Here is a 19,575-nt window from a genome sequence, read left to right on the forward strand (position 1 = left end):
AACAGCTCCAGGAAGTCCCTGAAACTGACCAGATTTACTAGGGCTCTTTCTCCTGGGATTTCATGAACAGTAAAGTCTGCTGAGAGACAGACAAGCTAAGCTATAAAGAAGACTCTCAGACTGAGCTGCCCAGGCCTGACAGCCTGAAAGAAACAGAGATGGGCCTCTAACCTGGAGGAGGCAGAGACCAGACAGACTGAATAGAAGAGGATCAGACCAACTGAACCTCTGGGAAAGGACACTCCAACATGTTGAGCCACCTGTAGACTGTGCTATGTGCTCCAGGTTTCTGGCTTTTGTGAGCTGTCACCCATGCTGGGGTGGGCTTTGGTGATGTAGCTGTCTTTGAATGATTTCTGCTTCTGGAAGTGACCCCCTCACCCATATTCCTCTGTGTCAGCTTCCTGGTAAACTTCCTTCATATACTGTGGGATGTCACCGAAATCAGAACCCAGGCCCTGCCAATTCCCGCCCCCCCCTTTCTTCTTCAACATTTCAGAGTTTCCTCCCTCTCCGCACCCTCTACAGAACTGCAGCAAAGCTCAGGCTCTGCCTTTGCTCCACCGTGTATGTACTTCCTGAGGCAAGGAGCCTGCTTCTTCTTTCCTGACAGATGGCTCTGGGCAAAGTAATATGTTACTGGGAAATGTCACTGGGTGCCTCTCCTCCTCTCCACTCTTTAGCCCTTGACTTAGGGTACACAATGCCTATGTCCCTCGAGCTGCTGCTACTAGCCTTGCCAAACTGAGAGACACAGAAGTACCCTGGGGGATCCCCCAGTTGTCTGGGGTGTGAGGTTAGCAGAGGTGCTTCTCACTGGGAATCTACCTCCGTTTCCAAAGATGTACCTCACCCTTGGTGAGTGTTTCGAGGTTAGGAGGAAACCTCTCTAGGCCCTGAATCTGAGAAGCCACTAGTGAGGAGCCTGGCCCTTCTCTAATCTCCTTCTTTCATGCCGCAGGTGAAAAATATGAAATCCAGCAGTGTGTGCTCCAGCCAGTATAAGCCCGGCCCTTGTCTCCCTGCTGGCCACGGCAGAGCCAGTGCCTCAAAAGGGAAGGACAGCCTTTCTGGAGGGCAGGGGAGAGGGACTGTGTGCCCTGTGAGCCAGAGGCAAAGCTTGAAGAGGGAGGGCAGTGTGGGTGAGCTTTTTCATCCCTCGAACCTGTGCAAATGTGACCAGTACCTCTTGTGGGGAACCAAGGTCTGATCTGAGATGCCAATGATATTGTAGTTCAGCATCAGAAAGGTATGTGAGAACAAGCAGATGTTGGCTGGACTTTTCCAGAACCAACACACACACCAGGGGCCTTTCCCAGAGCACAGTCTCCACGTTCTGATAGGACTTCCTTTTAGTGTTGCCACTCTTTCATCTTTTACTTTTGGGGCCCTCCCTTGGTCCCCATGCCACCCGTCATCACTAAAGGGAAACATGATGAGGCTGAGCAAGGGTCCAAGCTCACTTTCCTCCAGTGCTGGCAACCCTGCAAGTCTGGGCTCTGAGTCAGTCTGACTCATGACCTGAGGGATCTTGGGCAACCCCAAGAGAAGGACTGGGAAGATATGTGGGAGTGGACTCAGCATCTTCCACTTGCCAAGCACATTTTATTTCTCGTCACCCTTTTGGAGCATGTCCCTGGAACCCGAGAGCTCCATTGTATGATTGATGAGGAACAACCGATCGTGGATGGGTGGGTGGCGATGACAGTTGGCTCTTACATGGAACAAACTCCACAGTAACTCCGAGAACGGCCTAAGCTGAGCTTGCTTCCTGCCTCTGCTTGCCCCTTTTCTGGTCACACAAGTGTCTGTGACATCCTGGTGTCAGTTATCTCTCCTGATATCCCTAGAAAGTTAGGGAATTTCTGCTGAAAAAAAAAAATCACCTTGACTTCACAGAATCACTCTCTACCGAACAGAAGAAACCCAGTGTGGGAAACGAGACTGTAAGCATTACAAAGTAAAATTGTAACCATTTCGGCATTTTCTCAAACCATTTTCCTGAGGTAGAGCAGATAACGTTGATTATCACATTAAACACTGTGTACATACAGTAAGAGTGACATCAAGCACGAGGAAGCGAAGCTGTACCTTCTGGATGCTCCCACTAAACGGATGGAGGATGCCCGAGTTCTTCTTGACATCATCATAGTTTGGGACTCCGCCAATAAAAATGTCCGTATTACACTTAATCTGCGTGAAGCCTCCCTGCCAGGACATAAGAAAACAGCAAGTCACAGACTGACTTTAGGATAGATGATGACAACAGCTTCCCGAGCCATCACAGCAACCGGGCTGCACATTGGCTGCACATTGGCTGGACCTTCACATTGTTTTGTGTGGTAACTGAACCCATGGACTTGAGGCTCGGTTTCATTGCATGTAAATAGGATCCTAATATAATATCTGAATCCCAATGCATGTATAGACTGAAAGGACCAAGCAGATGCCATAACAGGCTGCTCAGTCTTCTCACAGAGATCAGGCCTCAATTTCAGTTTCCTGAGACTTGAGCAAGCAGTTTCTGGGAGGGCCATGAACAAAAGACATAATCCTTGCAGGAGCTCCCTTTCTGCATGTAAGCTCCCATTCTGACCGCTCAAGGTTCAGCCAGTTGTTTACTGTCTGGCGCCCCTCATCAACTTAACCTATGTGCATGGGTTAATGTAAAAGCCTGGGCCACTGAGTCAGCCCCCACAGTCAGTATGTGCTAGGCCAGTCAGCCTCCATGGCAGCTCAAGGACAAAGCCTGAGACTTGTCCAGACCTGCCAAAAAAATGGATAACTGTAACCCCCAACTAACCTTAGCCAATTGAAAGTTACTAACATGATTGCCACTCACATAAACCAATCCTGAGTCTGTTGCTATGAAGTCTGTAGACCCCCAATCCCTCCTTGCTTTAAAAACCCTGCCCCATTGCTACTCAGGGTCTCTCCTGCTCTGCTGCTGTGTCACACCGATGGAGAGTCCTGAGTTAACTTGTAGTAATAAAAAGATGCTTTGCTTTTGCATAGGATTCAGTCTCTTGGTGGTCATTGGGGGACTCTGGGTACAACATAGACTACATCACTCTCCACTGATGAGCAGTGCTCATACTCCACCCTCGGGAAAACTGTCTCCCAGGAGTGGAGCTCAGGTGAGACCATGGAGCAGAAAAGCAATGCGCTTCTCTGGGCAGAAGATTTCAGAACTTGGGAGTGGACCTCTATACCCTTTCTGTCCTCTGCTTCCATCTGTATTGAGTCACTGGTGGCCATGTGCATGAGTGAGAACTAACCCTGTGTTATAAAGAGATGATGTTCCAGAGGTGTTGGTGACAGTTTAGCCTATTCTGAGGGCTGGGATTCTCTTTAGTTAGACTTTGCCCAGTGTTAAACACACTATCAGCATTCCAATACGTGCCTATTGCTCTGTTTGGGAATAGCATGGATAGAACCTCTTCAAGACAAAGGACAAAGGGAATGCATCTTGTGGGTTCTTGTGATCAAATAAATTTAAATAGCAAAGAAGTTTTCCCATCCCCCCAGTTTTTGGGGAATATCTCTGTCTTCCCTTGGCTCCAGGTAGCAAGATATGTATAACACTATCTAAGTTCAACATAAGCCATAAAAAATATGTGAAACTATCATAAGACAACAGAAATAAGCCAAAATCTGAGATCACTGGGCATCAAAACACTTAGGCAACAAGGTATTATTCTTGGAGTTGGAAAAATGGCTCAGTGGTTAAGAGTACTTGCTGAGCAATCAGGACCAGAGTTCAAACCATAGCACCCATGTAATAAGCCAGGGATTTCACAAATGCCTCCAAGGGAATCCATCAGTCTCTTCTGGCCCCTCCCCACATACATGGGTGTGTGCACGCACATAGAAGTGCACATGCTCACACAGACACAGATACCCACGCACATAAATCAGTATTTTAAAAGTCTATGTTTATGACAGATGAAATACAAATAGCAGTGTCATTAAACCACTTAACAAACATTAGGCATCTACTTATTGTGCTAAAGAGATATATTGAATGCTGTAGGAAAGACCCAGGCCTTGTCTTCTGTGGGTTTATATTAATGGGAAACATAGGCAAGTCCATGGGTAGCTGGGAGAGCTGACCAAGGAAGAATAGCAACCGTGGAACTGGAAGAAGTCAGGGTTGGGGGGTCAATCAGTATACCACAGGGCTAGGAAGACCAGGTAGTGCAGGACCTCAGAAGCCAGTGAGGGGTTTGACCTTGACCCAAAAGGCAGCAAGTCTGAAGCAAGAGAAGGCTATGCATTTTAGGAAGATCATTGGTCAGAGGGAAAAGAGTGGATTGGGGATGAAGAAAAAGAGGCAGATGATCATAGAGGACCATGCTCCATTTACCTCTAGGAGTACCTACAGGGCCTGACTCCTGCTGTTTGTAATGCTTGGGATGGAGCCTAAGCCTCATCCATGCTAGGCTAGGACAGTACCAGTGAGCTAAACCCCAGCCCCTTACAGTTCTTAATTTAATGCAAGGTCATGAAGGAAAGCACAGGGACCTTCTAGAATCCTTGTGGTGCAACAGAAGATTAGTTCAAGCTGAAGTTGTCATGTGCAAGCCTTTCTCCCTTGTCTTTGACTCTAGAGTTGAAATGAGTTATTAGAGGAAAGGAAGAAGGCTGTGGAGTCAACAGCAGGACTGTTCTTCGAGTCAAACTCCAAGTTCTGAAAGCACTTCAAGTTCCAGGGAATGGGATGAGAGCAGCTTCATTTGGGCTTTTGAACAACCATCCCTCCTGCTGACAGAGGCAAGGCTCAGCCGTCACACTCAAGGAGGGAAAGAAGTAGCCTACAGTTTCATGCAAATTGTCCTCATCTCCTCTTGGAAAAAATGTTGCTTTTCTTTGGATGTGACCTTGGAAATAAAATCAACCACAGTGGAAATTCTGTGCCCTTGAGTCGATAGTAGTAACACAGTCTTAACTAATGAGACCGGCAAGTGAAGCAACATAGACCTGACCCTGTGCCGGGCCCTGCTGTGATCCACTGATGCAGTTCTCCTAATTCTCACAAGGACTCTCCGCAGTGTGCTGTCCTCATCAGGACTGTCTCCACTGATATGAGGATAATGGTGCCAATGAGAAAAAAACTAAGCTCAGCCGTCACATGACCACCCTGATCTCATACCACTGGTGAGCGGTGAAGCTGGATTGGGAAGCTTGGGAGTCTTATTTTGTAGCATGTTCTTGACAAACTTATCACCCCTACATTCCTGGGTCTGTGACCTCAGCTACCACATCATCTAGATGACAAGGACAGGTTGGTGTGTGTGTGTGTGTGTGTGTGTGTGTGTGTGTGTGTGTGAAAGGAGAGTTCTTAAAAGCACCCTGCTTACTAAGTATTAGCTAAGGTATAACTCACAGGTTTATAACAGCCCTGTGAGGTCAGCACCATTGTCCCCATTCCCCTTTATAGTGACAGAATAGAACCATAATTGTCTAATGCAGAGCTGGGATTTCAGCCTCAGCACTAGAGTCTATGTACTCAGATGCTACATGATGTCGCTTTAAGTAAAATAACATTTATGTGTTTTGTGTGTGTGTGTCTACATACATGACGTACTACAGCACACATGTCAAGGTCAGAGGACAACTCACAGGAGCCAATTCTCTCCTTCCACTCTGTGGATTCTGGGAATCAAACAGGCTATCAACCTTGGTGGCAAGTACTTGAACCCCCTGAGCCACTTAGCAGCCCCCTTCATATGCTGCTTTTCTACCAGCATCAGTGGAAAACAATGGTCTGGGCCACACCAACCACTGAGAGAAGCAGGCGTGTCCTTACCGCCGCCATTCCCTCTACCGCCTTCTGCTTGTCCACCTGTAAGATGCCATTCTTCGCTGTGCGAGACACACGCAGCTCATGCCATTGGCCGAGGGTGAGGGGATCCTCACTCCTGTCAAAGAGAGATGTGACGTTAACATTCAATGTCCACTTGACTGCTCGAAGAAACCCAGCTGACAGGCACAGAATTTTGTGGGGGTGTCTCTAGGAGGGATCTCTGAGAGCTAAGCCTTTGAATTGATGAGCTGAGCAAAGAAGACGGCCTTCACCGCTGCACATGGACATTATCTAATCTGCTGTGGGTTCGGACAGAATGAAAAGACAGGAAGAGTGTGGGCTTTCTCCCTTTGCTGGAGTTTGGGCATCCCTCTCATCCTGCCCTTGGACAGTAGCACTACTCCTGGTTCTTGAGACATGGCTCAGAACTTGTCACTAGCATTTGGCTCTTGGCCCTTTGGACTCACACTGAGACTTGTGTCATGGACTTACCTGTAGGCTTGGGCACAACTACGCCATAGAATTTTTTTTGGCTTCCAGCCTCCCTGAAGAAAACTGTGGAATGCTTTGGTACCCATAATCATAAGAGATAGTCTCACCAGACAAATCTTCCTACATCTCTATCTATACCCCCACTGATTCTGTTTCTCTGGAGACTCCTAACTAATACAGATGGAAACTGAATGTGAGTCGGCATGTCACAGGTGTACACTACTATTCCATCAGTACAGCCGTGATGAAATGAATGCCACCTTAGGCACCCACCTGTATTAGTTACTTTTCAGGTTGCTGTGCTCAAATACCCAACAAGAAGCAACTTAACAGAGGAAGAAGGGTTTATTTTGGCTTGCAGCTACAGAAAAGATACCAAGTCCTAGTGGAGATGGCGTAGATAATCTGACTTCCCTCAGTAAATGGCTGTGACGTGGCAGAGTAAGCCCAGTCAAGCTTCTCCTCCACAAGCTGTTTTTCATTGTGGTGTTTTGTCACAGCAATAGAGAGCAACTAGGACACCCAGCAAGCATGTTTACCAGCTGATCCATCTTGCGAGCCCTTGTTTGGCTTTTAAGATAAGGTCTCGCTATGTAAATCTGACTTGCCTGGAACTTGGCTGTGTACACCAGGCTGTCCTCATACTTACAGAGTTCTGCCTGCCTCTGCCTCTTGTGTGCTAGGATTATAGATGTACACCATCATACCTGGCTCATTATGAAATTTTTCATAATAGAATATTGGGGAAAAAATGCTCTGGTTTGAAAATGCCCTCAAAGATCATGTATTAAAAACTTAATTCCCCAATGCAACACTGAGAGTTGTGAACTTTGGGAGAAGACCAAAAGATGGTCTTTGCTTCATGAGTGGATTAATGTCATGATCACTTGGGCTTTTTCATAAAAGTCTAGGTTTCAGTCCCTTCCTTCTTGCACGCTCATGCAGATGTATTCTCATATTCATCTATTTCTCCCTTGGGGTGACACAAGAAAGCCCTTGCCAGGATGCATGTCATTTGACCTTGGATTTCCGAGGCTCAATAAAGTTTCTGTTCTTCACAAATTCTTCCTGTTTCCCACAGTCTGTTAGAGCAGCACACAAAGAATGAGGACATGGGGAAACGGAGTCTGTGTTCACTGGTGCTTTGAATGGGATTCAGATGACCTTAAAAGTTCAGTTACTAAGTCAATGTGGGAGCACTTGACGCTGAAATGTTACTTGCAGGGGTTCCACACATTACTTTTTAGAGTGAGGTGTGCAGAAAGAATGTAATTATTGCATTTCTATTTCTAACAATGTTTAGCTCTTGGCCTTCACTGAACTTCCCAATTACTTTTCGGTCTGGTATCATCTTTAGAAAACTACGAAGAATACCAATGGCATGATTATTAAAGGGTCAGCACCCCCTAATTTGATTCCTTTGCTCAGGCAAATGCTTTTGTGATTTGTCCTTAGCAATTAGAATTTAATCACCTTGGCTAAATCAATATGCAATAAAGAAACAAGCAGGCCTTTTAAAGTGGTCTATTTCCATAATGACTAACAGCACACTTGTCATGTTCCTGTCCTGCAGAGGTCACTGCCTGTCAATCCGATACCGTCTTCTGCACAGTTATATTGATCACAGTCATCGAGAGCTCATTCCAATTGTCTTGATGTTTGAATCAAGCTCATAATGATTTTGACCACAATACCCTTTTCCTAAAATTAAAATGACTAGGCCAATTCCATAATTTCTTACGCTTCAGAATTTCACCAAATTTTCTTAATTAAGTGGCGATTCTTTGAAACAGTTTTCAAAATAAATAACTTCCCAAGAGGCATGTGAGATATTAATAGTGATCCCTGCTGCCAGCTGGGATAACCTTGCATGGGACATGACCCTGCATGGAACAGAGGTGGGATGGGAGGCCAATGGTAGTTTGATCTCTGGTGAATCTTGTCTTATTTTCACTCAGGATCTAAGAATTTTTTTTTCTCTAATCACTTTCCTTGACAGGTAGGAAAAGGATAACTCACAGAGTAAAAAACTAAAATGCCTCTTATTGAAAATTGGTATAGCCATTAGAAAAAGAAATGTTGGCCACTCTAGGCTCTAGCTGCCAGTGACCCCAAACTGGGATTTGCTATTGCAGAGGGGCAGGTGGGACAGTAAAGTGTTCAGAAGAAGGGTGAGGCATACCTGTGCCTCCAGATCTTAAGGTCATTCTTTATCCTGAAGGGGTGATTCAAAGTGCAAGGTGATTATCAAGGTGTTGTCCTCTCTAAACTTGACATATAGTTCTAAGTGAATTGCTTATGCTGTTTTGCATAATCATATGTAAATTGAATCAATTAAATACCCACAAAGTTGTCTTGAGATATAGAATGTTTTACATAACTAGAGGGAAAAAATATTTGTCCCTTTCTCAGGGTGGGAGGTGTCACCTAATGTAGAAACTCAGTCACAAGGACAAAAATAAAATTCCTTTGACTAACAGTTGAATCTTAATAGAGACAGCATTTCCCATCAACCATACAAAATAGTCACCAGTTTAGAGCAATGAGTGGTGTTAACATCTCCCCCACATATGCCTTCTAAAAATGCCAGGCTAGCAAAATGAACAACCACTGAGTACAGCCACAATTTCCTTGGAAGTAATAAACAGACAGAAAGCCTGTGGCAAGGTTTAAGCAAAGTCCCAGGCACTTAAAAAAAAAAAAAAAAAGAATTAGACAAACATAGCAGTGGTGACCTCTGTATTAAGATTAGGGGCCCTTGAGCTTGAAGGTTAAAAGTTCTCCAAGAGAAGCATAGTAAGAGGCCATGCTGTCATTGACATCTTGATATTGATGCTTACACCCATAGACCTGGGCTGCTCTCAACATGGGCCAGACAAACGTCTTTCTGCTGTGTGCAGAAGCCAGTAAAAAGATGCACAACAGAAAAATAGCTTAAGCAGGTCAACTAGATCATTCCCATTCTCACCCTCACCCATGCACCCCTGCCACCAGGGGATCAGCAAAGAAGAAGAGGCAGAAAGAATGTAGGAGGCAGAGGATGGGGAGGAGCACTATAGCATGCTGTCTTCTGGACTTGGTGTGGCTATGGCAAGTGTCAAATCACAGAAGCTCTAGTTACCTGTGCAAGACCAAGCCAGCAAAACACTGGTGATCTCCAGCTCCCAAGTCTTATCAAGGAGCTATTGGCAGTTGGCAGTTGCTGGGAAAAGGAGAGTCATTCTTTTTGTGGGGGTATGGTCATTGGTACTATTCCCAGGACCCCGTAGATGGCCCTGCACCTACAGACACATAGGTAACAACACTAACTGAACTTAGTGAGTTATTAAAAAAAAAAAGGATATGAAGTTGGGAAGGAAATGTGTTGGGAAGAACTGAAGGTGTAAACAGGGGAATAGATATGATTATATTTCACAGCATATATGTACAGAATTCTCAAGAATAAATAAAATATTTTAGAAATAAAACACAAATGATTGTTTTTTAAATAGGGAGACATAAACAAGAAAAACTCACATCTACCAAACAAGGCTCCAAGGGACTTCAAAGGCCATGATGGAACCACTGTAGAGGAACATGGGCTCTTTGAAGGTACTTAATAGTTCAGACTAGATAACAAGATGAATGTTTTGGCTGTTCCCTCCAATTTGGCAAGGATGAGCAAATGCTTTAAGAGTCCCCTCTACTGTCATGCTACTGAAACCCTCATCCCATGTCCTACCTCAACACGGAGGAGTCACTGTCGGTCTCCTTCCTGGGAAATGAGCGTGGAAAACAACCGCCAAGTTGTGAGTTACCATCAGGGAAATAGTTCAAGAGGAAAGTTGCAATTTGATCTTTCCGGAGTATATGTATGTGTATGTGTATATGCATATGTGGTGCCTTGTGTGTGCCTCTGTGTGTGTGTGTGTGTGTGTGTGTGTGTGTGTGTGTGTGTGTGTGTGTGTGTATGCCCCTGCATGTGTATATTGAGGCCAGAGGTTGATGTCAGGTGTGCTTCTCAAGCACTATTCACCTTGATTTTGGAGGCAGGGTTTCTCACTGAACCTGGAGCTCACTAATTTGGCTAGAATGGCTGGCCAGTGAGCTCTGTTTGCCCCCAAGTATTGAACTTTCAGATGTGTGCTGCTGCTCTTGGCTTTTGACATGGGTGCTGGGGATCTGACCTCAGGTCCCCATTCCAGTGCAGGAAGCACTGTAGTGACTGAATCATCTCTCACCAGCCCCTATTAATATCTTTTTCATAGTCAACATTTATTTGTGGAGTGCCCAACATACGCTGCTCTGGGTGAGGTGGGGATTGGTTACAGTTCCCTGAGTGGCTGGCTACTGAAAGTACTGCATGTCCTCAGGGGAAAATGGAGGCAGGTTGCTCTGATAGGAAGCAAGCCCATTTTTCATCAAATGAAGCTGGGAATTAATACCTGTTTGATAGACCTTTAGTGAAAGAAGGGAAGGAGGGAGAGAGAGAGAAGAGGAGGAGAATAAGTACATGATCTACAGGTGGCTTGGCATAGTTCAGAAGCAGGGCCAGCTTCCACAGATGCTGGCAAAGAGAAAACAGGAAGAGGGTGGTGGGTAGCAATTTAGTGGTCATAGTGGTGGCTGTGGCTTTGGAGAGGAGAAAGTTGCACAAGGCTTTGGCCCTCACCTGAGAATTCCAGTCCCAGAACCACAGTCGAAGCGGAATTCCACATGGCCCTCAGCCATATTGATGGACAGGAAGTCCTTGCTGCCCGTGTCATAGCTGTACAGAAGGACACCATCCGCTGAGTCTGGCCGAAAAGCGATCTCAAACTCCGTGAAAGAAAGATAATGCTGGGGTTCCAGGGGCCAGGGTGTGGCAGCATAGGACCTCAGCGACTCTCTGAACTGAGGGATGGTCAGGGCGAATGCTGAAGAGACAAGCAGAGTGTTAAGAGATCCTGGTGTGGCCTGAGACCGGCTAGTGGCTTGCATGGAGCTGCGCTGCTTTCCTTCTGGGCAGGGACTTACCTACATCTCCTAGCTGCCCTGTGGGTAGTGGGTGGTCTGGCTGAGTTCTGCCAGGGGAGTGAGTGGGTGGAATATCATATGATACCTCCAGCCTGTCCCAAAAACTTCCTTCCCTGGTGTTTTTCTGACACCATGGCTAGATAAACGTTCTGAGGGGTGGAGACTTTGCTCCCTGTGACTTCATGGAGCAGAACAACCTCCAACACTACTTACTGACCCAAGGTGACAGAGCAGGTGAGTAAGAATCAGCCCCTCTTACGTAAGTGAGGTTAAAGAAACCCCAGATACTCCTGGCCAGCCCTGGCTCACTTACACCTTTCCACAGACATCGTGAATTCCCCTGTAGAGTGTCTTAGTTTCAAACCTGAATCATTCATAGATAAATTTGAGTACTTTTTGTAATCTTAGTTCCAATTTTATTCTCTTTTCTTTTTAATTTTTGATTTCTGGAAAAATTAAAGCTGGTTCAAGCCTTCGTATTGTTTTTCCCCAAAAAAATCTTTAAAACTTTCAGTTATTATTTCTGAATGTTTGTATGTACATATTGTGTGGTTGTACATTACATGTATATGTATATACATGTCTGTATACACGTGTGTATTTACATGATACAGAATAGAAAGATGGGATAAATTATTAGGTCAGAGGAAAGAAGTAAAATGAAGAACACATTTGTCTTATCATGTTATTTATTTGTGCGTACACTTTGCCAATATTTTCTTGGAAACTGTTGGATATTATGAAGAACATGAGGTTTTAGAACACTGAAGTCAATCTTCTACAAACCACACTGATACAGGCTTTCCAAGGATGGAGAAGCCAGCTCATGCTTAACTTATTAAAAGGAACATGTCTGTGACTGGTTTAAAGCTTTGACTCTCTGAGACTCTCCTACCCCTCCCAGCAAAGCAACCTGGATCCCTTAAGAACATGCAGGACTTGCTAAATGGGCAAGATGGAGAGCTGCATCCCCACACAGCCAGGGCCCATAGTCTCACCATCTTCACAGTGCCGACCTCTGAACCCCAGGGGACAGAGGCAGATGTAGGAGTCAGCTTTGGTGGCTGCACAGGTTCCTCCATTGATGCAAGATGCCTCGTCACAGATGCCACTGCTACATTCCCCTAAACAGAGTACAGGTCACAAAGCCAGGTCACCAGGGGCTGACGCCAGCACCATGGAGAGCCCCCATGTCTGCTGTCCACCCTTGCACAACAGACTAGCTCTCAGCAGAGGGAAACCTGCTCTTCCTCACTTTCTCACATGTTGGTTTGTCCCTCTGGAACAGCTAGATACTTTTTCAAACATGATGGACACAATAAATCAAAGGACACATTTTATAACCACCCAGGGGGATGATGGAACTGTTCCTGTTTGAATCCATCTCTCTGCTGTTCCCGAAAGTGGTATGAACAGCAGCTCCCCCATCACCTGAGTGTTTATGTTAAAAGCGTCCTCATTGTGTGACCCCAATTAGCTTAAGTGCCACTGCCTCACTGGTTCAAAGCTCAGCCACACAAGGCAAGCCTGGAAACAGCAGAACTCCATCACTGAGCTTCTCTTCTGGGACAGGATAAGGGGAGGTGCCACGGTGCCTTGGCACATGCTTTGGAAGCCTGGTTTTCCTTTCAGTTATTTCCAAGAGGGTCAGAAAGGTGCCTCATAGTGAAAAGCACTTCAGACTTATCTTCATGTCACAGGATGTGAGTGTGTGTGTGTGTGTGTGTGTGTGTGTGTATGAGAGAGAGAGAGAGAGAGAGAGAGAGAGAGAGAGAGAAGAGAATGTGAGTGTGTGAGAGTGCATATGTGTATATGTGTGTGAGGAGAGCATGTGTGTGTGTGTGTGTGTAGGAGAGTGTGTAAGAAAGTGTATTTATGTTTGTGTGTGAGTAAGAGATTATGTGTTTGACAGTGAGAATGTGTACATGTGATGAGAGTGTGTATTTATGTGTGAGGTAGTGTATATTTGTGTGTGAGAGTGTGTGTGCATGTGTGTTAGAGACTGATTCTGTGTTTTTAAAGAGTGTGAGAGTATGTGTATATGTATATGTGTGTGTGAGAGTGTGTGTGCATGAATGTATGTGTGTGAAAGTATATATGAGTATGTGTGTATATATATATGTATAAGAAAAAGCATGGGTGTGTTTATGTATGTGTGAGAAAGCATGTGTGTATATGTGTGTGAGAGTTTATATGAGTGTGTGTATAAGAGTGACAGAGTGTGCATTATAGAGTGTGAGAGAGTATGCGAAAAATGTGAGAGACAGAGTATGTGTGAGTGTGTATTTGTGTGTGAGTGTGAGCGTGTGAGAGTGTGTTTGTGTGTGTGAGAGAGAATTTGTATATATATACATATATATTTGTGAGAGTATGTGTGTGTGTGAGTTTGTGTCTATGTGTGAGTGTGTGAGAGAGTATATGTTTGTGTGTCTGTGTGTAAGAGAGAGAGAGCATATGTATATACGTATGTATGTATGTATGGATGGATGTGTCTTTTATCAAACAAGCCAAGTATTCTGGAAGAACTACCTTGCCATTTTCACACACATCATCCACCTGACGTGGAAACTCACTGACTTGCCCTGGCTGTCTTTCTTCTGCATGCCTCATCACAGTCTCTCTGGAAACACTAGGTGAGTACAAAGCACTTTTTCCAGGAAGAGTCCAAAGGGCCAGAATATAAAGAGTCCAACCACACTGTTTGCCAGCATTCTGCCACACTTATCTGATTTGGTAGCCAGCTCCCGAGAGATGAACAGCCTTCCTTGATCTGGCCGTGTCACCCCAGCTGGGCCAGCCCCATCCTTGCCTGAGCAATAAAGACTCCCTAGGAGGAGGTAGGCAGCAGGGCCGTGTGCTCAGATTTCACATGGGACAAGAAGACCAAGTTCAGGAGGCTAAACCACTTAAAAGTCCCTGGTTGGGAGAGATCCTGGAGGGTGGGTCTCTAAGAATCCCAGTCTCTAGCCACTGGGTCAAGTAAACTGACCACCATCTCCTTTCAGTCTGAGAACATGGCCCCAGCCGGTGTCCAGAGACACCAGCTTTGGTCTAACACCCAGACTCTCATGGGGCCAGGGGCCCAATAGTTCTGCTGGTTTCATACGAGCAGTAAAGTCTTTGGGTTATTTCAGACTCCCGGGGAAGAAAGTAATACTCAAATCTTTCTGCAATGTAACTTTTTCAAGAGGAGGGAATAGAAGTGGGGCATGAAGGCCAGCTGGGCGCTTCCTTGAGGAGTTCCATGAGACTACTTTGTTAATGGCATTCAAGGTCTCTGATGAGGGGCAGGGAGGAAGAAATCCCATGGGGAAGAGGACTGGGGACCAGAGAGGATGACAGTGTCACAAACAGATTGTAAAGAATCAGAAGGAGAAAGAGGGCTTCATTGTGGGGCCTGGGGGATGGGGGATGTGGAGCAGCCAGCTCACTCTCAAAGAGGGAAGAAATTAAAGACTGTGAGAAGAAGAGAAGAGGAGAGGAGGGCCCCCCTCTGGCTACCACTTAAAGACACTGTGGACATGTCTTTGCTGGAGTCAGTCTTTGAGAGAGAGCTTCCCTGAGTTCCTGAAGCTGTTAAAGATAGACCTAAGCCTAGGATGGCAGAAGACATGAACTGAAAGTGGGAGTCCAGGGGCACCCCAAATACCCTGGTTATTATGAACAAGGAGCTACTGGTAAGAGAATATGGTGTTATGGACAGAACTCTATTTCCTAAACACACAGACTGAAGACCTAACTCTCAAAAGGGCTGTGTTTGAAAATAAGACCTCTAATATTACGTAAGATCATAAGAGTGGGGTACTAATCTGGTCTCATCAATGTCCTTAGGAAAGAGAATCTGGACACCTGAGACACAAGAGGTGTGCACACGGAGGAAAGACTGACCATGTGTGGAAGAGGTGAGAAGCTAATTGGCCGTGTAAAAGCCAAGGAGGAAGGCCTAGGAGAAACCAAACCCCTTGTACTTGGACCTTGACCTCACAGCTCTTTCAACCACAAGGAACAGATTTCTGTTTACCCCCACATAGTCCATGTTACACTGTTATATATCTAGCAGACTCAGGCAGTCCCTGAAGAAAATGGGCCACCCTGCTGCTGTCCAAGGTTGAACACGTGTTCTTGGTACTCTAAAGCAATCCCCACTCTGCTGTCACTCTGGAAAAGCACCTCACTCTGCAAGGCCCCATTATTCATCTATATAGTGGCTGTAATAATATTTTCTCCCCTCTAAAAATTAGGGTAAATGAGAGGGTAGACAAGACAGTATTGGAAACTATGGTCAAGAATTAGATTTTTCTGGGGCTGGAGCGATGGCATAGAGGCTAAAGATCACTTGCTGTTCTTACAGAAGACTCAGGTTCCAATACCAGTATCCATATGGTGACTCACAACTACATATAACTTCAGTTTCAGGGGGTCTATGCCCTCTTCTGGCTTCAATGGGCACCAGGCACACAAATAGCACATGCATACATGGATGCATCAGGGTGAAAGGTCAAAGTGCGTGACCAATGAGCTCAGGCTAAGATGGTCACAAGGCACAGCAAGTTTGGTCTATGAATGGATATGTTCATAGAGCACAGACTTGGGCTCATCACTCCTGAAGCCTTGTGTGAACCAGTTGTCCCACTGCTTATCCCGACCAGAAACGAAGCCCCTAGGTCCAGTCTAGGCCCTGGTCACTCACCTACATCAGCTCCATTGAGGGCTTTTCCCAGTGGCCAGGGTCTCATGTCAATCCTCTTGCCATTGACAGTGAGTGACTGCACGCAGCCTTGGAAGCCACGGTTTGTCCCTGTTGCTCTCACCAGCCAGTAAGCGCTGGGAGCGCCACCAAGGTACAGAGGTGTCCGGAAGGTAATTTTACTGTACTGGCCCTTTAAGAAAAATGAAAACTTTATCTCACTTTAAAAATAGAAAGAAAAAGAAAAACCAGAACACAACAGATTGCGTTGAGGGGGATGGCTAAGATGTAGGTTAAAACCTTAGGGATTCCTTTATCTGGGTTTGTCTTTAGGACATGGCCCTGTTAGGTAATGAAACCCACAGTTATTGACTATCATAGTCAACTCACTGACTCCTTGGAGGGCTGTGCTTCCAGAAGCAATGGTTTTGGAATGGCTGTAAAGGAAGGAAGGAGGTCAGATCCAAGCCAGTCTAGCTGGCTCTGAAGCGGGCTGGCATCCAAAACCAACAGCATCCTTTCCAGTCCTCACACCAATCTACTGTGTATCTTGGGTGGGTCATGGGGCTCTTCTGTGCATCTGAAGGTGGCATGGTGTGTGGGAGAACATCTGCCTGAACATCTGCACTTTCATGATCCCAGCCACCTTCACACTAAGTAGCATAAGAGCCATTGCTGGAAAATAACCAATAAGTTGTGTTACAAAATATCTTGAAATTTGCTTGTGGACATGATTCCTTTTTTTTTTTTTCTTTTTATTTTTAATTTTTAAGTGTTACCTTGAGTCAGGGAAACAATCTGATCCAGGGCCAAACCAACAGTCTGATTTGTAAGTTTGGAGGATACAGAGTACAGGGCTGAACGTGAGGTGGGAGAAAATTAAGACACTCTTGGTCATTCTGTTTTTAGTACAGGACTATCTCATTCATCTAGATTAAATGATGAACATGGGAGCTTGGGGGAAGGTGCAGTCCTAGAACTTATAAAATGTCCCAAATCAGTCCCTGACTATAATGTGTACCCTTAAAGTGGTTACTTCCAGCAAGTGGGAGTCTAATCACTGTTGAATCTTTTCCAATGAACAGGCAAGAAATGTGTGTAAATTGGGAGACTGAGCCACTCCATACTCAGAAGGTTTTAAGTGATCGTCGTCATCTACAAGCAACTTCTATCACACAACTCAAATGCTCTCTTGGCCTGTTCCATCCAGATTCTCAGGAGTCATTTCTGGACCCCATCCTCACTGTTCTGTTCTGGTTTTGTTCCCTGTCCTGGGCCACAGCAGGGAGCCTAAAGCTTTTTCCTGGGACATAAATATATGAAGACAGTGAGTTTGCTCTGGACCTTAGCCTGTGGTTCCCTGGAGTATGCTGTGACTGTCAGTGCATGTGAGTGCACTGGGTCCCCAATGGCAGCTTTTAATAGTTTGGGGTAGCTCTGAGGCACATGTTGCTCCCTTGTTCTCATGGGACCAGGTGGAAACTATATTGAGAAGAATCATGTGGTGTTCTCAGTCTTCACTACTCCTTCTTCTCTTCTGTCCAATTTCTCCTCTCTAAAACTGGCCTCCCAACTGGGAACACTTTCTAAAAACATCCTATGTACAGGACTTCACCTTGGGCTTGTTTCTGGGGAGCCAGCTTAAAATAGAATTGCTGTCTCCTGACAATTATTAAAGAGTTCCCAGCTGAGGGCCTGCTCACACTTGCTGTGCTCTCAAAGTCCTTGTAATACAGAGACAAACTTCACCCTGACCAGCCTTAACATCACACGCTCTTTGCAGTTAATCTCTATATTTGATAAACTCATAAAATATTGGGATTGGAAAAATATGAAACCTCATATAATGCAGGTTCCCACTGGTTGCTGGATTCTGTGCATATCTGCAGATCTCTTTCAATGGCTTATATATGCTACTTTTTTTTTTTTAATACCCTCTGGGACAGGGAACCATTGCCAAGACAGTCTGTTACACCTGCCAGACTTCCCAAGGCTCTCCCAGAAGGCTGACCTTTCTTTCCCAAGTATCTTTCCTTGACCTAGGCAAAAAGAAAAAAAAAATTGCCATCCTGCCCTCCTCTTTGCTACTCGAAGCTAACAAAGCTCCAATGAGTCAACCAATCACTGAGGACCTTTCAGGTCAACTTCCTGCTTGAGTGGCAGCCCCTGAAATATCTTACCTCTTAGAATGTCCTCTTAGAATGGTTAGATTACTCCAGAACCACTGAGACAGAAGATGGCTACTTTTCTCTGGATGCCACATCTCCATCCATGCAGAAGTGTGCTTCCTTAGCTTATTGGGGCTACCATGTGACTCTGTTTGTTAATCTTTATAAAAACTCTTTGCTTTCAACCATCCTGCTTTCATGGTAGTATTTTGCACTCCAGATTGAAGACTGTTTATTCTTATCAAAATTAATTTGATCATTTTATACCATTGTATTAGAATAATGCAACCTGTCTTTTCTCCTCTTTAGCAATGGGCATAAGCAATTTCCAGGTACTATATAGTTTCACCAGAGTTGGCTCCTTATTCCTTTTGACCCAAATCAATAAGACTTTGAGGCATGGACCTATATTCATCATGTCTTGTTTGTAGCACAGCAAGGACCTGGCAGCGGGGAGGAAGCTTAGACAGAGGCACAAAGACTCCCTTGCTGCCCTTTCCTTTAGAAAATATAGAGACCTTGCTGATTGTAACTCTAGGCTTGGCTCCTTGCCAGGTACTAATTCAAACTGTTTGTTCTAAAAGATAATCTTCAAACTACTGTGAGCACAACAGATATGTGATTACTTCAGTGACCTGTAGAGTGACACAAGAGATAACTAACTTCCTCCTCCTCCAGTGGTGCATCCCAAGAAGGATAAATGGATTATCCCTGTGTATGGAACCAGACAAGCCAACTCTTTCCAGGCTTTTTGTTAAAGCCACAGGATCATAACACTTGTGCCTACCTTTGTATCTGAAGCTAATGATGGGTTCTTTGCTTCCCGTATGGCTTTTCCTGACCTCTGGCTTGGACAACCTTGTGCAAAGATAAGTCATCCTTGCACAGGTGGTGTGTGCTGCATTGTGCACCCAGAGCATTACTATTCACAAGTTCAACGCATCTGCCCAGTAAGTGTGTATGGAAGGTGTGTATGGAAGCTCAGACGGGCAAAGCTATGGGGACCCCACCACAGCTCTACTGTGTGCCCTATGAAAATTCAGCCTCCCAGAGTTGTCCAGAACCTTGCTCTCTGAAGCAATCTCCTCTTGAGGACCAGACAAGGGTATGGGATCACACTCACCTGGGACTGGCCTGTCACCGGGGTACCATTATTTAACTGCAGCAGCCCATTCAGCCCATCTCTGTACAATGTCACTGTGTGCCAGGCTCCAAGTTTGATTTTGGTCTCACTTATGATGATGGCAATGCCAGTTCCACAATTAAACCTGAAGGGAGAAGGGAAGGAAGATTCTAGAATAAACTAGCTCATGTTTTCGAACTCCACATCATCATTTCTTGGACAATGGTTCCTCTCTTTGGTTTTGGTGTGTGTGTGTGTGTGTGTGTGTGTGTGTGTGTGTGTGTGTGTGTGTGTGTTTATATTG

At 45.3% G+C, this 19,575-nt stretch overlaps 1 protein-coding gene across 3 annotated transcripts in view; it reads right to left on the minus strand.

Annotated features, from left to right (window-relative positions):
- Egflam (EGF like, fibronectin type III and laminin G domains) overlaps positions 1–19,575 on the minus strand; it is a 179,429-nt gene that overhangs the window by 21,733 nt on the left and 138,121 nt on the right. For all 3 annotated transcript variants that reach the window (XM_036207340.1, XM_036207339.1, XM_036207341.1), the window contains 6 exons: positions 19,272–19,416; positions 15,984–16,173; positions 12,292–12,417; positions 10,950–11,193; positions 5,810–5,921; positions 2,092–2,208 (listed from right to left, as the gene is read on the minus strand). In XM_036207340.1, coding sequence (XP_036063233.1) covers positions 2,092–2,208; positions 5,810–5,921; positions 10,950–11,193; positions 12,292–12,417; positions 15,984–16,173; positions 19,272–19,416 — 934 coding nt within the window. The remainder of the gene's footprint in view (positions 1–2,091; positions 2,209–5,809; positions 5,922–10,949; positions 11,194–12,291; positions 12,418–15,983; positions 16,174–19,271; positions 19,417–19,575) is intronic.

The sequence above is a fragment of the Onychomys torridus genome, chromosome 15 (genome assembly GCF_903995425.1).
Source record: "Onychomys torridus chromosome 15, mOncTor1.1, whole genome shotgun sequence".
Lineage (NCBI taxonomy): Eukaryota > Metazoa > Chordata > Mammalia > Rodentia > Cricetidae > Onychomys > Onychomys torridus.